We start from the raw sequence: 21,529 nt of genomic DNA on the forward strand, positions 1-21,529 counted from the left end.
TATTCTGAAATTATTCAGTCTTGGACAAAGTGAACTAACTGTTAACGAAGAGCAAGTTTGGCTTAAATGAAGCTGTATGCACTTTTCAATATCAATTACACACAGGGCCTTTAGTTAAAAAAAGAAAAAAAGTTAAACTATGCTATTTGAGTTTGAGGAAGCTTCTCTGAGGGTCGCCAGACCCCAGGTTAGAAATGCCGCGCCAGGGGTCTTACGTCATTCTTTAACAACCCTCAGGCAGCAGGGAGTTAATGACATTTTCGCTGCATATGTTCAAGTTTATTTAAAAAAATATGCAAGTCACTTCGGTTGACAGTGTCTTGTACACAGTTTTGAAAGAATCAGGGCAAACTTTAACAGAGTCAGTTTTTATTTGAAAAATATTTTCTGGGAATGTATCAGTGTTTATTTTTGAGACTGACAATTCGGGTGAAAATCGGGATAAAAACAAAAAAACAACAATTTGGTTGAAATCAAATTGTTTGTTTTCATCTATTTAGAATTCTTTCCAAAAAATCTTGGTTCAGGAGGAGGCTTTTTAATTTATTTTATTCAGTGTATCTGCTGTTCTATTCAAGCACCATCTGTCTCGCAGGTAGCTAGCTTCGTGGAAGCGCCGACATAACTGGGTGAAGCCCTCAGGGCTCAAGGAAGGACCACCACAGACTCTGTGGACACCTCCACGTCCCAGCTGGGCGACCCTACAGCTCAGTCTGCAGGGGCCCTCACTGGAGCTGCGCGGCCCTCACTGGAGCTCACAGTTCTGAAGCCTCCCCCTACCTTCAGGTCATAAATGGGCCTTTCCTCCCTTCGTCATCATCTGTGTCTTTGTTTCTTGTGCGTGTTTCCAGCTTTCTTCATGAATCCTTTGGTGTAACGAGGTAATCTCCATGATTTTGAACATGATCGCATATGTCTGCTGGATCCATGCACAAGTTTAAATCAAATTAGAAAGTAAATTCACTGCCAAAAATGCTCAAAAGTCATAGGGCCAACTGATTAATCACCAATAAGTCGGTTTCAGATGCTGTTTTCTAAACTGTAAAAGTGACGCATCTGAAGGGACTAAAAAGGCATCCCTCCCCAGACTGAACGCTGAAGACGGAATCAAACAGCCTGTTGGGACAGAGCCTATCAGAGAGTGCAAATCAGCTGAAACCATATCCATCATCAAATAAATGTACAAGTAAAATAATCTTGATGTAAATGACAGTCCTCTAAGTGGACAGATCATCTCCATTCTTTCCCGCCTCTCGGATGCCATTCTACCCAAGAAAAGACTCTTAAGTTCCTCACCAGCTGCCGCCACCCATCCCGGCCAGATGTTAGAGCCCCAGGCGCTGGGTCACAGACCCCTGACCCCGCTCCCAGCTGTCAGGCCTTTGGTAAGACTCCCCTGGGGCCCAGGTTCTGCATCCCGGACACCACCCCTCAAGTCCCCACCCCCCAACAACCACAATCACTCCCACGGCCCAGTCGTCCACTCCCGTCCCTGAAGAGAACAGAGGAGAATCATGTTTGGGGTAAGACTGGGTTAGTGTTTTCATGTCTCTATTTCGCTACAAGAACTAACATAGCAATTCATGATGTTTCAAAAGCCGTCTCCCAGAAGTGTTTTCCCCAGGAGTGAAGCAGGAGATTCATAAAGCCAATGTTTTTAATCAGTCCTAAACTAAGAACAAGTCAGAAGAGCAGCCTTGAACTTGGCGATCAGCAAAGTGAGCCACGTCCACTGGGTCAGCTGCAAGGCCGGCCCGACTCTCGCCAGGCTGGCCACCACACGACAGGAGCGTTTCAGGGGAGACGGGAATTCTCATGGCCAAAGAATGTCACAGTGGCAGTTAGGACGTTGAGCGGCCCCCTCGGCCAGGCATGTTGCTGTGCATGTTTCAGAAGTTAAGCAGAAACAATTTAGAACAACAAAGCCTCCTAAACCGGCTAGATGTTTCCTGTCAGAGGCCACTGGCCAACCCGAGCTTGTCATCTGCTTCAGGGCCCAGGGCTCAGGCACAGGAACAAATTGGAGAGATGTGACTCAGCTTCAGAGCAGCTGCCCAGGCCAGAAAATATCCTTCTCTTTTGAGAATCCAGTGGATGGAGATTTTTAGAGTTTGACGTGCAAAATTATTAGGCTTATTTCATCCCGGCTGGGAAAATGGAAGCCTTTAGCTAAACCATCCCGAAACCAGAGACAAGCCAGAGGACTCTCTCCGGGAGAAGGGTGGGTGTGAAGTGGGTATGGCCGGTGACTCTGGAACCCTCGGGAGGCAGCACCCTCCACACACCTGCCGGGGTCACATGGGAGCCTTCCTTACCTCAAGGGCTCCCTGGAAACTAAACTCACAGTTCAAGTTTATTCCACGGCAGAAACAGGTCTAACGCCGCACTTGGGCGCAAAGAGTGAGCCTTTGGTTTAGAGAGTAGGGAGCTTGCCTGGGTTCCTGTCTCCTCTTTGAATGCTAGTATTTGCTAATGAAAGCCAACCTGTTCTCTACCAAGCTTCTTTTGTCATGTTCACATTAAAATAATTCCAAATGCAATATCTGAATCTGAAAGATCCCTTTAGAGATGAGCCAGATGGGCCAGTATCAGATAGCATAGAATGGTCAAATCGTTTCTGTTGCTTCAGGCAAGGGAAAAAAGACCTGCTCATTTTTCTGAAGAATTTTGAGGTTTTAGGGGTTTTTTTAAATGCATTTTACAAAAATTTTGCAATCCATTTGGCAATTATCGGGTTTTTTAAAGCCCTGGAAGAGGTTTCTAAGCACTGATGATCCATGTGAAGATCTAAGTGGGCTGTCAGGTAGGCAGATGGGGAGTTAAGAGGCAAAAACCCCACAGGATAATGATCTGGTCCAGAATGGAGAAGAAACTGCCACATGCTCAGAGCTTGTATAGAAGACTCTCCACAGCCCAAGTTCTGAAGTCGTTCTCAGCTCTTGGAGGCCAGGAGCTCCACTGGTGCTGTGAGTCTCTCCAGCTTTCTGGAGCCCCGATGGCCCCAACCTTTGGCTGGCACCACCCAGGGCCCCCTCAAGGACCTGCCCAGGCAGCTGAGTTCTGGTTGAGGTCTGGCCGCACAGGTACAGGATGAGGTGCCTGCACACATTGGAGGAGCTGGGTGAGGGCAGTGAACATCGTTCCCTGGCTGTTGGCCCCACAGGCTCTCTGCCCAACCTGTGCTTCTCCCAGGACCTTCCCCAGTTTGGGGAGGAGAGAGGAAAAGAAAAACCCTGATATTTCTTTTGGCCTGTAATACGCAAGACAACCTGCCATGCGCCTCGCAGCTGCCCTCATTTAACACTTCCAGTGTCCCTTTGAGTTAGGCTGGTATGGTACCCACTATGCCGATGTGGAAAGTGAGGCTTAGAAGAGACTTCAATGACTTGTTCAGGGCCTAGGGACAACGATGCATTCTGGAATCATTCTCTGTTCTTTCTGCCTCCCAACACTTTCAGAGGCTCTCAAACCCTAGTGTCTTCAGTGAATTATCCAAACAGCTCGTTAAAATGCAGATTCCTGGGCCCTGCTCCCAGAGATGCTGTCTTGGTGCGTGTGAGAAGAAGCCCTGGAACCCATCTTCCTTTATTTATATGTTATATGATGCTTATACAAGCAGCCCGGATGCCTGTGTGACTGTAGGGCATGTGGCTTGTGCACCACCCTTCCCTGCGAGCAGCCTCAGAGGCCCTGGGAGGGGACAGTGCAGATGTGTCTCTGTCCCCCGGCCTGAGCTCAATGACTGGCTCCCGGTGATGCTCATTTACTATTTGTGGAACAAATGAGGACTTTTGCAGAGGGGTTTGGGGGGCTGAGTGGGAAAAATCCCTCAGAGGACAGTGGCTCCTCTATACCTGTTTGGGCACATGGCCATTTTGAAAAAAGAGTGAGACAATGCCTCATCGTTTTCATTTCCTGATGCATTTTTCCCATTAATCATTCCAAGCACTTCTTGCACGGCGTCCCCCGGGCACTCATGGAGCACCTCATTATCCTAACAAACTGCTTGATGGGGTAAAAAGCCCAGCCTCCCTGACAGGGAGAGAAGCAACTTAGGGGAAAAAAAAAGGTTTCATTCCCTACAACAAACTCACCTGGACACTCTTTCCCCCATTATCCCTGCTGGTGGCCCCAGACCTAACCTGAACGGGGAAAGTCTGTTAAGGAGTCAGACTTAGGCTCCATTTTCAGTGTCCCTACTTGCTAGCTGTGTGCGCTTGTTTGAGCCTCAGCTTCCCCATCTGTAAGATGGGGATAATCAATCTTGCAGGCTTGTTCAAGAGTAATGAGAGTTAATGCATGCTATCTATGGAACACTGCCACACCCTCCACAAGCACTCCAAACCCTAGCTCAATTATCAGCCAGCTGACTTAAAGCAAGACTCCTACATTCCATTCACAGGGACTCCCCTAATTGGGAGCACCTCTTTCCTTCACCAATTCAAACAGACACGTCCCCCGGGGGCAGTTCAAAGCCGACCTCCTCCAGAAAGCCTCCTGACCACAGCAGCCCGCCCTGCTCTCCCGCCTCCCGCACTCCTCGGCGGAGGTGCACTCACTCCGTGTGGCTTAGGTGCTTCACTGTGGGTCTGTTCTCCCGTACGAACTTTAGCTCGCCAGAGAGGGCAGGTCCAGGGCCCGCACTTGTGTGTCCTCCACTGTGCCCAGCACAGTCTTCAAGATCTCCCTCCCAGCTTCTTCGCTAACCAACGTGACCCCCCGGGGATTTTAGCCTGGTAAGACGCAGCCCTGTAAAAGGAACAAGGGAAAGACCATGTGTACCCCGGTGCGTGCTCTGGTGGGTGAGGCGCCCTGCACAGTACCTGGGATCTCAGACGTCCCACCTCTTCAGACAGGCTGTCTCTCCAGCAGAAGCTGGCTCTGCTTGTTGAGGAGGTGCACAAGCTGCTGGGCTGTGGCCTGGCTGTGCTTGTCTAGTTGCTGTAGCCTGGAGAAAAATCCACCGCAGAATTAGAGATGGGTTCTGAAAACTGGGGGCAGTAGGCCTCAGAGAGCAGGGGAGCAAAGACTTCAGCCCCCTCCCTGTATTCCAGGGCTCTGTGTGCTGGAGGGAAGGTCCTGACAACGAACTACGAGCTGGGAGTCAGGGTGACCCTGAAGTGAGGCCCTTGGACAGACTCCCTAAGGTGAATGGAAGTGTATCAGATACGAAAGGGAATTGGGAGTCTTTTCGGTGAGCTGTCAGTTAGGGAGCCCACAGATAAAACTGAATTAAAACTCAAACCTTAAACTCCCAGAGGTCAAAGATGAGGGACCTAAATGCCTCCACTGTTCAGCTGGAAACATCTCTGGCAGGCTGGAGCAGACAGCCGGTCCCGGCTGGGGAAGTGGGCGAGGGAAGGCGGAAACACTGAACTAAGGGTTTTCCATTATTAATCACTCAGTCAATCACGAGCTCCGGCATCGCTGACCAGATGTCTTTAAAGATCCTAAATTTGTCATTCTGCTGATGGGCTCTCCTCTCCAGACTTGCTAATTCACTATTATCCTCATTTGTCCACAGACGGCTTCCTACAGCCAGTAGCGCACTCACCCATGGAAATGTAGGCCTTGGATTAAATTTAGACTTGAACAACTACCCAGAACTGTTCCGGAAAGAAGTTGGGTGTGTCATATGCCCTTCCTCACAATCCTCAAAAAGCACCAACAGTGAAATTAAGGTGTATTTTCACGGGAAAAGGATTTTAAAAGCTCAAGATGCATTTCAAACTTCAGGCTACATGTCCCGCATTGAGTCAAAAACTTCGAAGATGGTTCTGCAGACCCTGGGCTCAGCCTGCCCTCAGTTCAAGCTCTCCTGCAACCCCGTTTCTGGCGGGCTCCGAGCACAACTAAACATCTGCAAGGGCAGACATTCGGGACTTAGGTAGGGGTGGGCAGACTTGTTTACTAAAATGATGCAGCACCTGGAGACAGGTAGAACTAAAACTGCACCCTGGGAAACCTAACAGTGGTCTAGTACTTTACTCACGCTCTCCTCGGGTTCTTCCGCCAGTGGCAACCCTCCCCATTTCCCAGATGGCACCTACCGCCTGCCCCAACCCCTTCTCGAGCTCCAGTGGGTTTTGCAGGAGGCTGTTCAAGCTGCCCCAGAAGGCACACTTACTGCACCCCGGTCTGCACCCCTATCCTCTCCGCCGAACGCTCTGTGCTCTGGGTTTTCAGTCACACCTGGTTTTCTACTACCCCTCCTTCGAAGTGTCCCACATTGCAAGGGTGAGAGGAGGGAGCTGGAAATACCGGAGGCAGGGGTCTAGCAGGCGCTGCGCATGCTCCCCAGGTAGGAGCCTGCTCTGACCACGCCCATAGGTCTATGCCCCGCCCACTGCCCCTGCTGTGTCTGGAGAGAGCAAGGACCAAAGACAGTCCTTTTTTTTTTTATACAGCAGGTTCTTATTAGTTATCTATTTTATACCTATCAGTGTATACATGTCAATCCCAATCTCCCAATTCATCCCATCACCACCCCCCACGGCCCCGTTTTCCTCCCTTGGTCTCCATACGTTTGTTCTCTACATCTGTATCCCTATTTCTGCCTTGCAAACCAGTTCATCTGTAGCATTTTTCTAGATTCCACATACAGGCGTTATTATACAATATTTGTTTTTCTCTTTCTGACTTACTTCACTCTGTATGACAGACTCTAGGTCCATCCACCTCACTACAAATGACCCAATTTTGTTCCTTTTTATGGCTGAGTAATATTCCATTGTATATCTGTACCACTTCTTCTCTATCCATTCATCAGTCGATGGACACTTAGGTTGCTTCCATGTCCTGGCTATTGTAAATAGTGCTGCAATGAACATTGTGGTATGGACTCTTTTTGAATTATGGTTTTCTCAGGGTATATGCCCAGTAGTGGGATTGCTGGGTCATATGGTAGTTCTATTTTTAATTTTTAAGGAACCTCCATACTGTTCTCCATAGTGGCTGTATCAATTTACATTCCCACCAACTGTGCAAGAGGGTTCCCTTTTCTCCACACCCTCTCCAGCATTTGTTGTTTGTGGATTTTCTGATGATGCCCATTCTAACTGGTGTGAGGTGATACCTCATTGTAGTTTTGATTTGCATTTCTCTAATAATGAGTGATGTTGAGCAGCTTTTCATGTGCCTCTTGGCCATCTGTATATCTTCTTTGGAGAAATGTCTATTTAGGTCTTCTGCCCTTTTTTTTTTTTTTAACATCTTCATTGGAGTATAATTGCTTTACAATGACGTGCTAGTTTCTGCTTTATAACAAAGTGAATCGGCTATACATATACATATGTTCCCATATCTCTTCCCTCTTGCGTCTCCCTCCCACCCTCCCTATCCCACCCCTCTAGGTGGTCACAGAGCAAAGAGCTGATCTCCCTGTGCTATGCGGCTGCTTCCCACTAGCTATCTATTTTACGTTTGGTAGTGTATATATGTCCATGCCGCTCTCTCATTTCGTTCCAGCTTCCCCTTCCCTGCCCCCACACCGTGTCCTCAAGTCCATTCCCTATGTCTGCGTCTTTATTCCTGCCAAGGAGAGTCTTATTTCCTGTGTTTGTAGCTACTTAAGACCAGGTTCGGGGTCTCCCTCGCCCTGAGCCTGGGTTGCAGTCTGGCCCCGCTCGGGCTCCCGATTCCCTGGATCAGGCTGGGGCAGAACCCAACCAACAGCAAGGATCTTCCATCCAAGTGTGAGCACTTTCCTGCTTCCGTACTGTATAAATTACATTACCTACCCTCCCCCCACCCCTCCCCCGCCTTGTCCCCATTGCCCTCCTGTTATTGGAGGAGAGAAAAAAAATGTTCCTCTGGTGAAGCTTTGGCATCGCAGCTTTGGGAGGCCCAATCTGCCCCCACTGCCATCCACCACGCTGTTACGTGCAGCAATTGTTCCTGAGAGCACAGCCTCAAACCCACCCCAGTGGTATCAGACCAAAGCGAAGTTTTCCTCCACCGAATCCTCAGCATGGAGAGGCTGGGAGGAGCAATGACATCGACATCCCAGGGAGCAGAGAAGCCAGGCCAGCCAGCTAGGGCCAGGGGGGCATTCTGCCCAGGCTGACCCACTCATCTGAGCAGCGACTCTGCTGTCCAGCACTGGAGTGGGTACCTTTGAAGACACAGAGGTGTTGAGAACAGACTTTTTCCTTGAGAAGCAAACAATCTAATGCTTTGCTATTTAAATCAGACAGGCAAAAACATCCTCATTAGCAGCTGAGCTCTCTAAACCATCAGGTGTAGGTGGCTTTCCCCCTCCAGTCAAGTCTTGGGTGTGGAGAGAGCCACAGGCTAAGAGCTACCGACGTATTAGTAGCCCACTGACTTCAAGTTTGCTTGAAACAAATGAAACAGCAACATGTGATAAATAGGTGACACCACCGAGGCTTAAAGTCAAGAAGGCGCCAGGAGTGGTCATCCTCCACGTGGTCCCTTGCCCTGTGTATGGATCAGTGAGATAACGTTCCTGCTGACTGCTGGGTTTAGTGTGTGTTTTGGGGCTCCTCGAAAGAGTGGCTGCCGGATTCAGGGCTATGGGCTGAGCCAAAGCCTTTTCTCTCAGCACAAACAGCCGGGCGTGGGCTGGCCGCACCGCTCACCGCCAGAAGTGGGGTCAGGTCCTGCCTAGACCCTCCTCCAGTGGAGCCCTCAGAACCTAGATGAGGCTCAGCTGGTGGTGTTCTGCAAAATGTGGGCCTTGGAACCCTGCAGCAGATATCCAGGCGCCCAGGTCCCGCCCAGGCCAGATCAACCAAGTCCCCGGGTGTGAGCCCCATACCAGCAGCAAACCAGGGTTTTCCTGCAGAAGCACCACTGATATAAGGAGTGAGACCCTTGGGAAAGTCCTGCCTTCCCTCCAGGAGGCTGAAGCCTCACTAGCTTCACAGCTGAAGAGCCAAGGATGGCTTCACTCTGATTCAACTTGAACTCCAAGCAGTCCCTCTAAGGAGTATTTTTTCTCCCTTTAAAAAATACGCTCCCGGGCTTCCCTGGTGTTGCAGTGGTTGAGTCCGCCTGCCGATGCAGGGGACACTGGTTCGTGCCCAGGTCTGGGAAGATCCCACATGCCGCGGAGCGGCTGGGCCCGTGAGCCATGGCCGCTGAGCCTGCGCGTCCGGAGCCTGTGCTCCGCAACGGGAGAGGCCACAGCGGTGAGAGGCCCGCGTACTGAAAAAAAAAAAAAAAATGCTCCCTCCTTTCTCAGAGTCAGCCTCTATTGTGTCACTTTATTGCAGCAATAAAGTCAATCACAAGCTCAGAAACGGTAAAAACAACAACAAACCCAAATTCACATTTGTTAAAAAAAAAAAAAGGCAAACACTACAACCCAGGTTTTACATAAAACGGACTTTGTTATGGAAATATATTTCAGTGGCGGCTCTCTCAAGGCCTATTTTGAATATTAGGAAAACAGACATTTTTTTAATTAAAAAGTTATTTTTTGTAACAGCCTTCCCCAAACACTGTACAACCCAGCCTACGCTATTCATGAATGCTTTATTACCATCAGCTAAAAGAGATTTCTTGGGGTGTCCTATTGACACATACACTGTTTTATTTTCCATGGCGGTTACTGCTCTCATTTTTGTTGTGCTTCTAAGTTCAAGTCTTCAGCCAACCATAGCTGCAGCTGCCACCACTGACAAGAGCTAACATTTACTGAGCCTCTGAGCTTATTCCTCCATTAAAACTCACTACAATCCTAAGAGGTACGGCTAGGATTATCATCCCATTTTACAGATGAGAAAACGGAAACCGACAGGTTCAATTAACTTGCACAAAGTCACACAAGGAATAAGTGGTAGAGCGTGGAGGCAAAGCTAGGCCGAGTACAGGTGTTCTTAACCACCGTTAACAGTTGGTTAATTCACTGAGTTACCTCAGCAAACCAACCAACTCTTGGTAAACAGTTCTCATGATGTCAAGAAATACAAAAGATCCCTTCCCTTAGGGGGTTCCCAGCCAATTAAGGAGACAAAAAGGGTGCTGCACTGAGCGTACCTCCAAGGCATTAAACCACAGGGTCAATACGGTAAGTGCAAGGACCAGGAAGGCTTGTGCCTACTTAGGAAATGGATCACCATTTTCACCATCATCTACTAAGTGCTTACTATGTGCCAAGTGCTTATCATTTATTAACTTTTTAGTGCTCATGACAATTCCATGAAGCAGGAACTGTTGTTATCCCCACTTTAAGGATGAGGAAACTGAGGCATAGACAGCATATGACTAGTCCAAGGTCACTCGGCTGGAAATTTGGGATGTGAAAAGATGAACGGGTATTGGTCTGGCAGGGGCCAGGGCAGGGCCTTCCCACATGGGAGGTGGTACTGTAAAGGCAGTGGTGTCTGGAAACTTTGATCTGTGCAGTGTGGCTTGACCAGAGGCTGTGGGCTGCTTGGAGGGAGGTGATGCTGGGACCCAGTAGCGATTTGAGCCGAACTAACAATGGATGTTGTCCTTCAGACAACGGCATTGCCATTTACTAAGAGAGGATGGGAGGAGGGACAGGCCTGGGGTCAGGGTGAGGTACCTATGAGACGCCCACTCACCCCCCCAGCACTTATTCAGCTTGGGGCCTAGAAGTGTCTGGCTGGATCTCCAGCTGTGCCGCCCAAACCTGTCGAGAGGTAAGGCCGTGAACGTGCCAGGAAAGCCTGGCAGAGATTTTCAAGTTTGTTAAAATTACAGATACCCAGGCCCCCACCACCTACTGGCCAAAACCTCTGCTGCAGCGAGAATGAACATGGCCAGGCCCAGGCCTTGGGGAGGAGCCGCCTGTCAAGGCTGGCAGGGGGCACGGAGCCAGAATACACTAATGATTGACGGGAGGGCGGATGAAGGCCGGGAGAGGAGAGAGGCTTGTGGGAGAAGCAGGGCAGCTTGTGAGTGGCCGCCTGCCCTTCAGTAGGGAACTGTGGCAGAGGCTGCTTACAGGGGAGGGAGAGGCGAGACCATCCGAGAGAGGGGCCTGTCTGAGCACGAGGCAGCAAGAGGGTGTGCTGAGGATGGAGAGACTTGAGCCGCTGGGCAGGGTGCCCTGGAGGAGGGAAGAGAAATCCTCAGAGCTGGGCTTCCAGAGGCAGGAGGCACCTGGGCAGCAGGCAGGCCCTTCTCCCAGAGGCAGAGGGAGGCAGGCAAGGTGAGCCTGAACCTGAGAGGCCTCCTGCTCAGCAGCCTCCTTATTCTGCCGCAGGTAGAGGGTGCGACGGTTTGCTGAGAAAGGAGGCCACGAGACAGGAGGTGCTTTGCAGGATGAGGGAGCTGGCCAGGGGCAGTGTCTCCTGAAGGGGTGCCTTCTCAGGTGGACACTGGCATCCCAACCTGCCCTCCGGATGATCTCACCCCCTTCTCCGAGCCCTGCAAAGCCTGGGTCAGTGGGCCCCAGACATCCTTTGGCTGCTTCCACCCACAAGCTGGCGGCCCCCTCTGCCTGGAACATGACTCCTCCTAACTCACAGGGCTGGAAACTACTTGTTTTCAACGTTCAGGTCTCAGCATAAATGTCCTTCTGAGAGGAAGCAATTTCTTGTTCTGTTTGGGCCCTTTGTTTTGAGCCACTTCCTGAACAAGGCGTGAAGTAACTAAAGCAGAGAGCGAGGCTGCCCTCAGGGCCCTTAGGAGGGGCCTTTCAGACAGCAGCCCCTCCTGCAAGGAGGGGCCAGCCGACAGCCTGCCAACCACACAGAGGTTCTGCACAGCAGGAAAGAGAGCGGAATCATCAGCTTTCAGACTTCAATCCCTAATTGGGATGCTCCTTTCCCAAGGCCTATACCTCATCTCTGGAACAGGCAGGTGTACATCTCCGGAACAGGAAGGGGAGGTGTTCCATCCTCTCCCAGAGACCCCCAGGACATGCTCACTGTCTGCACCGTACTGTCCCGGCCCCCAGGGGAGCTGTGGCTAGGCCAGGCCCCTCAGGGGCAGGAGGCCATCCCTTCCTGAGAAGCCCCGGGGCTCCCCTGTCCTCACAGGGCACCGCAGCCACAGGAAGGACACTTCCAGGCTACTCTGCACCCAGGCTGGGGTCACCATCCCGATCAGGGCCCATTTCCTTAAGGACCTGCCATCACTGGGCAGACTGGGGCCCCTCAGAGGAGAAGACCTGCTGCATAGCAAGGGCTCACCTGTACAAAGGCTCCCTGGGAATTACAGGCGGGCAGGGGCAGCAGTTACGATGGGAACAAGCAGGCCCAGGTTTCCAAAGCCCAGGATGCAGATACAACTAAAGGAGACTGAAATGTGGGCTGGGCCCAGGCACGTCTCTATTGGTCCAACAGTGATGCTCTCCGCCACACCCCGCATGCACAATCAGAACCAACATTTTTTTTTAAATATGCACGACTTTAAGATAAGATGGAGCAAGTGGTGAAATACAAAACAACTTTATGGAGCTGAGTGGGCTGGGAAAAATATCTTATGCAAAACAGAAGCAGTGCAAGCTGCCAGCTCTGGTCCTATGCTTCAGACACTCATTTGCTATGAATACTGTGAAAGCAAGTGAATACATATATTTAAATTTTTGTATGTTGTATGTGATACATACAAAATATATGCAGTGTCTAAATAAGTTATGAGGCATAATAATCAAATGAACACTTGTGAACCTGGTGCCAGTGCTGTGGGACCACTCCCTATGTATTTTCTCCAGCCCAGCCCCCTACTTACCCCGGAGGTGGCCAGTAACCTCATGCATATATGGTTTTTGATCAGAGGTTTTAGTTTCGCTCAACATGTAACCTGGGAGCTCCCTACAAACTACTGTGGGTGGTGTTTTGTTTTGCTTGATTGTTTCTGGTGGCGATCGTGGTAAAATGTCTTTTGTCCTGCAATGTTTTCAGACTAGAGCCCCTTCTCAGATAAGTGTTTGCAAAATGCTCAGACCCACGATTTCCCTGGAAGAGGGGCTTCCTCATGTAAAGGAAGAACACTTTTCAGCTAACATGTGAATTTCAAAGGTGCACATACTGTGACCGTAAAATGTGCACTCAGTTCTCTACTATTCCCAGTGGAGTACTAATATTTACTGAGCATTTACTAAAGGCCGGGGAGTATTGTAGGCAGTAACTAATGAATCCTCATAACAATACTACAAGTAGGTATTTTTATCATCTGCATTTTGTGCATAAGAAACGCCAGGCACAGAGAAGTTAGTCATTTGCCCAAGTTCAGACAACCAGAAGGGGTGGAGCCAGGATTAACAAGCCACACATGGAGGGTTCCTCCTTCTGTACCCTTCGCACATGGGTGGGACCACCCTAGTCACCTGTCTCTGAGTCCTCCTTGCCTCTTCCCTCTCTGTCCACATCGGTTCTGTGGACCATCCCCTAAACCTTCTAAACCCCTCCACAGCTTGTTCTATCCCACGCATCCCACCAGAGCACCCATCTACACTTACTACAGTCATTGCCGGTCGGCCTCTCCCACTGAACAATGAATAACGTTTAAGGACAGGAATGGGACCTTGTTCAGCTTTCCATCTCCAGCACTTAGCAAGGTGCTGGACAAATGGTGTCAGAAAGAGCAAACCGGGCTTCCCTGGTGGCGCAGTGGTGGAGAGTCCGCCTGCCGATGTAGGGGACGCGGGTTCGTGCCCCGGTCCGGGAAGATCCCACATGCCGCAGAGCGGCTGGGCCCGTGAGCCATGGCCGCTGAGCCTGCGCGTCCGGAGCCTGTGCTCCGCAACGGGAGAGGCCACAACAGTGAGAAGCCCGCGTACAGAAAAAAAAAAAAAAAAAAAAAATGAAAGAGCAAACCACTTACCAGTGGACAATATTTATACCAAATATAATACCTGTAATTTCATCTATAGTATAAGTACGTTTTAGTATTTAATAACTTTGTTCCTGAAAGAACATAACATATAAATCAAATAATTGTAAGTATGCTGTTGAAATCTGTCACTTAATTAAAAGAATCCTAGAACAGATGAATGAGTGCTGGACTTGGAAACAGGAGACATGGGTTCAAATTCCTATCACAAACTACCTATTTTACTTGGGCAAGAGGCTTGATCTCTCTCAATCTCAGGTTCTCCACTTCTAAAACTGAGCAAAGAATACCTCCTGACCTCCTGAATCAGAAACCCTGGGGGGTGTAGCCAAGCAGTATGTGTTTTAATAAGCCCTCTGGTTGATTCTGATGAATTCTCAAGTTTAAGAACCACTGGTATGCTATAATTCACAGTATCAATCACGTACAAAATGAGTTCTTCTGAAGAATAATGTATTTTGCGTGGCTCCAATTTTGATAATCAAAACAGCCAACTGTCTAAATGAAAACTATCCTAGTCTACTCCTAAGTTTTGGTGTCAGTCATAAAAACTTAAGCAAATTGTGTGATCACTTTGAATCTCAGTTTCCTCACATGTGAAATGACAGGATAAGCTAGAAGTGGATCAGCAAACTTCACACCACAGGCCAAATCCAGCCTGGTCCACTGTCTGTTTTTGTACAATCTGCAAGTTAAGAATGTTTTTTACATTTTTAAATGATTGAAAAAAAAATCAAAAGAAAAACAGTATTTTGTGATGTGAACATTCTCTGACATTCAACTTTCAGTGCCCCTAAATAAACTTTCATTGAAACACAGCCATGCTCATCCACTGGCGTATTGTCTATGGCTGCTTTTGCACAGTAACAGCAGAGTTGGGGAGCTGCAACAGAGACCATATGGCCACAGAGCCTAAAATATTTATTACTTGACCCTTTAGAAAACAAAGTTTGCCAGCTCCTGAACTAGAAGATGACTAAGTTCTCTTTGAACTCCAAACTTCTGCAATACTGACTTTATAGAATTGTACTATGTTCCTATCCTCAAACACCGCCAGCTATCTAGTCAAAACAGTACACCTAGGTTGCCCAAGTCGAAGTTTTGAAAACCCAATTACCCTAATTACTACTGCTCTAGGTAATTAATTTGGTGAATAAGCCATATTAAAGTTGTAGACTTTGTTCCAATGCTTAAAAATTGCTGCCACATTTTATGAAATTCCGTCTCATTAACGTGGCCATACAGATCAGCTAGAATAAGCCACATGCTCGGAAATCTGGAACACATTCTAGCCAGCTATCCTCACTTAGAAAATTAAGGCAGTTTCACTAGCTGGTTTGCTGTTTAAATATCCTTTGCCCAAATCTACCCTTTTCAATAATGATTTCAATGGAGGAATTCATTCTAAGGGTCCTGAAATTCTGGGGAGAGTTTACTTTTCCAATAAAGACAATTTACATTCCTGTACTGCCCCTTTAATTTTTCATTCTCTCAAATTTCCAATGAGCCTTGGCTGCCTGTGGAGTACAGCAGGGGGTGGCGGCTTAGGGCAGCAATGGGGAAAAGACCCCTGCTCTTCTCTTCAAAAGGGTCAGGTCCTGTTAGACATGTTAGAGGCAACTTAGGGGTCATTCAGTCCTGCCCATTATGGTGAATCTGGGCCCCAGAGAGTACAAGTGATCTGTACAAGGACCCACAGACTGTCTAGAGTAAATCTAGGACTGAAACCCATGTCTCTTGACTCCAGATTAGTCCTCTGCAGCATTTCAAAATCCTTTTTTTTTTTTTAAAGGCCCTGACTTCTATTCCATACTAAAACATAAGGACCTTGAGAAAGGTGACACACTGGGCAACGTACTGGGAAATGGCTGACCCATTTCCCCAAAAAGGCTGGGGAAGAAGGAGGCAATCCCTAGCTCAGTGCTTTTCTACCTGCCTCCGTGAAGAGCACCAGTTTGGGTTTTATTATTGTTCTTTTTTGTTTTTTTGTGGTACGCGGGCCTCTCACTGTTGTGGCCTCTCCCGTTGTGGAGCACAGGCTCCGGACGCGCAGGCTCAGCGGCCACGGCTCACGGGCCCAGCCGCTCCACGGCATGTGGGATCCTCCCGGACCGGGGCACGAACCCGTGTCCCCTGCATCGGCAGGTGGACTCTCAACCACTGCGCCACCAGGGAAGCCCCTATTGTTCTTTTTTAACTTCCACTCTGTTGCAGACTGATAGTTTTGTGAAGTACTATAAAAATGCTGTTACACTGCCTAATTGCTATAAAAGTTTCTAAGCACCTTCAATCTCTGTTCTTACCTTGTCACCGACCAGTTTGAGGACTCCTTGGTCTGGGAACCACAGACTGGCGTTGGCATGAAGGGTGCAGGAACCAGAGGCCAGAAGCTCCCAAACCAGCTTGGAAAACTCTCTGGCGGCGGCTCAGGCGCCACAGGACTCTGGGCGAGACTGAGGCAAGGGAGGGCCCCGGCGGTGGCACCCTGGAGTCCCTGACAAGGTCCCTGGCTCTCTGCTGGACCAACAACTGCTTAAAACACAGCTGACTCTGGAAAAGAGGCACAGTTTCCCCTCAGGTCATTTAGGAACATCTGCTGCGTAGCTACCTTGCAGTCTTAAAAGAGCATGTGCTATCTGACCTGGCTGAGCTTGTAATTCCCTTGGAGGGCTGGGCATGAATAAAGGATCTGCACCACGAAACAGCGGGGACAGGAGCTGACATGGCAAGAATCTTAGACTCTGAAGGACGTAGGAGACCATTTGCCTTAAGCCTCAGATACCCTTAACCAGTTCTTTGTAAAACAAGAGCAGAGTCATGGTGAGCACAGCTCCAGTGTGCAAAGAAAAACAGGACAGAGGAATGAAAACTGTTGAAAATCATAATCTTTGCAGAGTAGCATCCAGGCCACTTAGATGTTCTAGGAGAAAAACCCACATCACCTCTCCTGCCACACCCGGCCTAAACCTAAGCTCGAGCACTCTCTTTTCAAAAATTAGTTATTTGGGGCTTCCCTGGTGGCGCAGTGGTTGAGAGTCCGCCTGCCGATGCAGGGGACGCAGGTTCGTGCCCCGGTCCGGGAGGATCCCGCATGCCGCGGAGCAGCTGAGCCCGTGAGCCATGGCCGCTGAGCCTGTGGGTCCGGAGCCTGCGCTCCGCGACAGGAAAAGCCACAACAGTGAGAGGCCCGCGTACCACAAAAAAAAAAAAAAAAAAAAAAAAAAAAAGTTAGTTATTTGGAAATATTTTCATACTTATAAAAAGTTGCACAGTGTGGCGTTTTCAGGAAGAGTCTGTTCTCAGGCAGTCCTCCGGGTGCCCCCAGAGGCTAAAACCCTCCTCGAGCGGTCCTGGAGTGTGTCAGGTTCCACACTGCAGTGAGGTTCCCTCTAGTTTCTTCATGTTAGACCAGCCCCATCCTTGAGGTAGTCATACTGGTCACAGAGGTGTGACGAAGTGAGAGTGAGCCCACGGCGGCAGCTAAGGAACCAGACTCAGTCACCACGGCGCACTTACTGGCACACATTTAATTAGCTTTTAATAAAAGTAATTTGATAACTACTCCTGGTCATCCACTATAGAACTGTCAATGCTGAAAGCTTTTTTATTTAGCTTCTCTTCCATCTATACTGAGGCAGCCTCCCCGCTGACCCTTGTCAAAGAACCCCATCTGCTGGTTGCCAGGGTAACTGAAGGCAACCAATTGAGCTGAACAGAGTGACTCAGAAATAAAATCTGCAGCCAAAGGAATTCTGCTAAGAGTAATAAATCATTTAGTAAAAGGGGATCCTCCACACAGTGATGAGTGTCGGGATAATATGAATGCATAACTCTTCCAGCGAGAAGGTCCATGGAAGATCAGAGTGATCAGGCCTGCCAGAGGGCTCATTTGGTTGCTAGTGGGCTCAGACAGCAGAGAGGTCCGATCCTGCCCATTTACGTGCGACCATGGGGGAGAAGGAAGCAGCTAAATCGGTTGTTTAATGTTTGGGCTGCGAAATTCTGAGTTTTAAGAAGTGGCAAGAGAACCAGTCCAGGCTTCCAACACTCCTTACTCTATTTTTCTAAAGTACCACAAGTAAACAAAACGCCCCGTGTAGCCCAGGAAACTACTGTGGCCTTGAGGAAGGTGGCAAAGAGAACAAACACCAAGATTGCTTTGGAATAAAAATGTCTAGCACCATCTCTTTGTCATCAATCAACTTTTAGGTGCTCCAAGCAGAAGTCATCTATATGCACAAAATATGCAGTCCTTGAGATAGCAGGGGAGACAGGATTCAACTCAGAGGGTTGGGAGTATCACCATGGAATGGTCTCAGGGAGGGTCAGGGCTCTGTATAAAAAAGGCAGAAGAGGGCTTCCCTGGTGACGCAGTGGTTGAGAGTCCGCCTGCCGATGCAGGGGACACGGGTTCGTGCCCCGGTCCGGGAAGATCCCACATGCCGCGGAGCGGCTGGGCCCGTGAGCCATGGCTGCTGAGCCTGCGCGTCCGCAGCCTGTGGTCCGCAACGGGAGAGGCCACAACAGAGACAGGCCCGGGTACCGCAAAAAAAAAAAAAAAAAAAAAAAAAAAAAAAAAAAAAAAAAGAATGGCAGAAGAGAAAGGGAAAACGAGGCCTCCGGGGGGCTGCTCTGGGTGACAAGAGGCAGCACGTTGCAGGCCCCTGGCAGTGGGTTCAGTGTCGTACCTGAGTCCCTCACAGCACAGGACTCCGCTCCCAGTCCTGACCCTCATTCCCGGTGAGCACCCGCTGTGTAGACTAGGAATCCCTACAGGCAGTAGTGCCCAGATTTAAAGAAGAAAAAACCCCGGACGCGCTAAATCATCCATCCAGCATTTAATCTGTATATGGTCGTTCCTTAGTGGTTGTGATGGGAGAGGCAAGGTTAAGGGCAGTAGAAACAACTGCCCCGATAGCCAATTACCATATGGGATGAGGCCGCAGGGGTGTGTGCTGGGGGATGAGGGGTGGTGGTCAGGGCAGCCTTACCCTGCAGCGCCGCCCCTCTCATGTTGCACCCCACCCTTTTAAGAGGTGTACAGGCAGGATGCTGACATCTTCCCAACCCCTGACCCACAGAGCCATGGGAGGACCCTGTATCCTAAGTCACCCCCAGAGATAATTTCCTGCTTTAGAAAAGAGCAACTGCCAAGCAGAAGGTAGGTCCCCCCCTCCCCGCATCCTACATGCCGCCACTGAAAGGATTCATCTTAATAGTTTTAGTGAGATTCCGTAGACGGCGGCGTCAGGAGCGGCTGTGCCTTTTCCGGGGGCCCGCTTGTCCAAAGGGCCCACCAAGCAAAGCACTCCAGGGCCACTGCGCGTCCGGGAGCCGCCAGCCCGGCCCCCACCCAGCGCTGGGCGATTGTGCCTCTGCGGGTTGAAGCGTCGGCGGGGCTCCACGTGCGCCTCTAGCGCCCACACCTGCGCTCGGCCCCCTCCGGGCGCCCGCGGCTGGCAGGGCGGCCTCGCGCTTCAGCTCCCGCCGCCACCGCCGCCGCCGCCGCCGCCGCGGGCCCCGCCCGGCCCCGCGTGGCGTCCTCCTCGCGGCTCGGCCCGGCCCCGAGATGGTGGGGGCCGCAGGCTCCGGCGGGCGGGCCGCGGGCGGGGGGGCCGGTGCCCGGCATCTGGCTCCGGAGGCTCCGCGGGGGCTCGCAGGGCCTCTGGACTGCGGCAGAAGGAGAGGATTAAGCTGAGATGGCAGTTGAAGGAAGGAGATGGATGAAAGCTTCATTAACTCCAAGCTCACGTCCCAATTTCTTTCCCCTGAGAAGCAGTGCGAAAAAAGTTTGGTTTCCTTGTGATGGGAAAGTGCTGCGTGATTGTGTTTCCTTTTCTTACCTTTTAATTCCTTATTTGTGAACAACAACAAAAAATTAAGCATTGTTTGTTGATCATGGAGGACTCCAATTTTAATTAAACAGGAAAAAAATTTTGCTAATAGAGAGGCTGAAGAAATATTACAACCCGTTTTAATATCTATGTTAGTGATTAAGCTTCTCACGTGACTTAATTGAAACTGGCGAATATCTTAAGAACTCAAAGAAATGAAAATTAAAAGGGTGCTGGGTATGACATGTCTTTATTTTCCCCCTCCAATCTCGCCCAATAACTAAACTGACTTTTATGATCAATCCTAAAATGTGCCATAGAAAACAGGACTTCCTGATTCCATAAAAATATCTTGAGTACTGCTTTATGACACAGTTGTTCATGCTTGAATTCCCTCTCCGTTCTTACAAAGTTACCATTAGTTACACTTCTAAACCCTACTTCCAATTCTTTGTCTCTGCTCACTCTCCGGAATTCTCCTCCATATTTCAATTCCCAGACACTCTTGAACTTTGCACATGCTGCCAGTTTCAGCTTGCGCAGAATAATCAGTATATTAATTCCACTCGGAGACAGTGAGATTTTTCTAACACAATCTGCCCAACCTGAACTCTTTCCTTCAGAAACACTTTGCCTTTAAAAAGAAACTCCCAGCATGAACCTCATATGAAGCGACATGTAACAGACAGTGCATGTGGCGCTGGGCGAGCAGCTCAGAATTAAAAGAGAATTTTTCACTTTGTTTCTTTGGTGCCATGTGCATAATGTACATGTGGACAAAACTGACATCAGACATTTAAAGCAAAAAAAGAGTGGGGGGAGGGGGGATGTGATGGTGGAGGGAAAGAAAGAAAATATGTTGATAAAAACAGTAACTTCTGTTAATCTACATTTTTCAGTTACTGTCTTAATTAAGAATGTTAGGAAATATGTTGCAGTTTAATTGCATTGTTTCAAGAAATTCTAATGCTGACAAATTTGGGACCATGTACACTTGGATGGTAAAAGGGATTGAAGTGGTAATTTCTTCCAACTGGTAGATAATCAAAATTATGCTTTCCACAGACAATCCCCCTGCCCTTGATCCTAAATTCAGACGACAAAGTAAGAATAGCCTAACACTTAGCATGTTCAGTATGAAATGAGCTCTGAAAAAGAAAGAAAGAAAGAAAGAAAGAAAGAAAGAAAGAAAGGAACGTGTTTTTAACCTATGTGTATGAGATAGGAATAATTTTTCAATATAAATACAAAGAATTCACAAAAAATGAAAGAGCACTTTATCTGAAATTTCTGGGTAACATTATTATCCTTGTAGAAAGTAGTTATTTAGAAAAAAGTCGGTAACAATCTTCAAATTATTCTCTGATGACCTTAAGACAGTAAAAATCATTTGCCTCAGCCACAAGTACATAAACATAATGACAGTCTGAAGACACATTCAGATGTCAGGACACTGTGTCCTTTTCTCCTTCTGCAGCACAGAAGCTCTAGGCTTCATTTCTCTTTGGAGGGAAGACTGCATCATCACAAAGCAAAATAAATTAGAATGTATTTTCCTTGCTCAGAATACCTTTGATAGAAGTTGTAGTAGACAGGGTAGCCTCCCACTTGCTACAGTTTACCACAGCCAACTCATTTTTAACCTGGATGTTGCATTTCTTACTTGATCCCATTGTCTGGGACCTGGGTAGCTGGGCTCACTGCCTCTGAGAAGGGAGGTGGCCACTCACACAGCACAAACCAGGCGCTGACCAGCGACCGCCACTGACTTGACTACTTCATTCAAACTGGTTTGATGATTTGGTCAGTTCTTTGACTGGATCAACTATTCATTTCACTTTCCATTAACCACGATTTATGGTACACCTAGAGCCTCAGAGTTAGTTATCTATCCAACTGAGGAGGTGGGCCTAACTTTTCTA

The 21,529-nt window shown here is 48.9% G+C and overlaps 1 protein-coding gene across 5 annotated transcripts in view; it reads right to left on the bottom strand.

Moving 5' to 3' along the window:
• The window catches only part of SDCCAG8 (SHH signaling and ciliogenesis regulator SDCCAG8), a 265,165-nt gene that overhangs the window by 5,148 nt on the left and 238,488 nt on the right, over nucleotides 1-21,529 (bottom strand). For 4 of the 5 annotated variants that reach the window (XM_082615995.1, XM_082615996.1, XM_082615993.1 and 1 more), the window contains one exon: nucleotides 4,824-4,948. The exons of the other annotated variant lie outside the window; for it this stretch is intronic. In XM_082615995.1, coding sequence (XP_082472121.1) covers nucleotides 4,849-4,948 — 100 coding nt within the window. In that variant the 3' untranslated portion in view covers nucleotides 4,824-4,848. The remainder of the gene's footprint in view (nucleotides 1-4,823; nucleotides 4,949-21,529) is intronic. 5 annotated transcript variants of the gene reach the window in all.

The sequence above is a fragment of the Mesoplodon mirus genome (assembly GCF_964341445.2).
Source record: "Mesoplodon mirus genome assembly, chromosome: 3".
NCBI classification, from domain to species: domain Eukaryota; kingdom Metazoa; phylum Chordata; class Mammalia; order Artiodactyla; family Ziphiidae; genus Mesoplodon; species Mesoplodon mirus.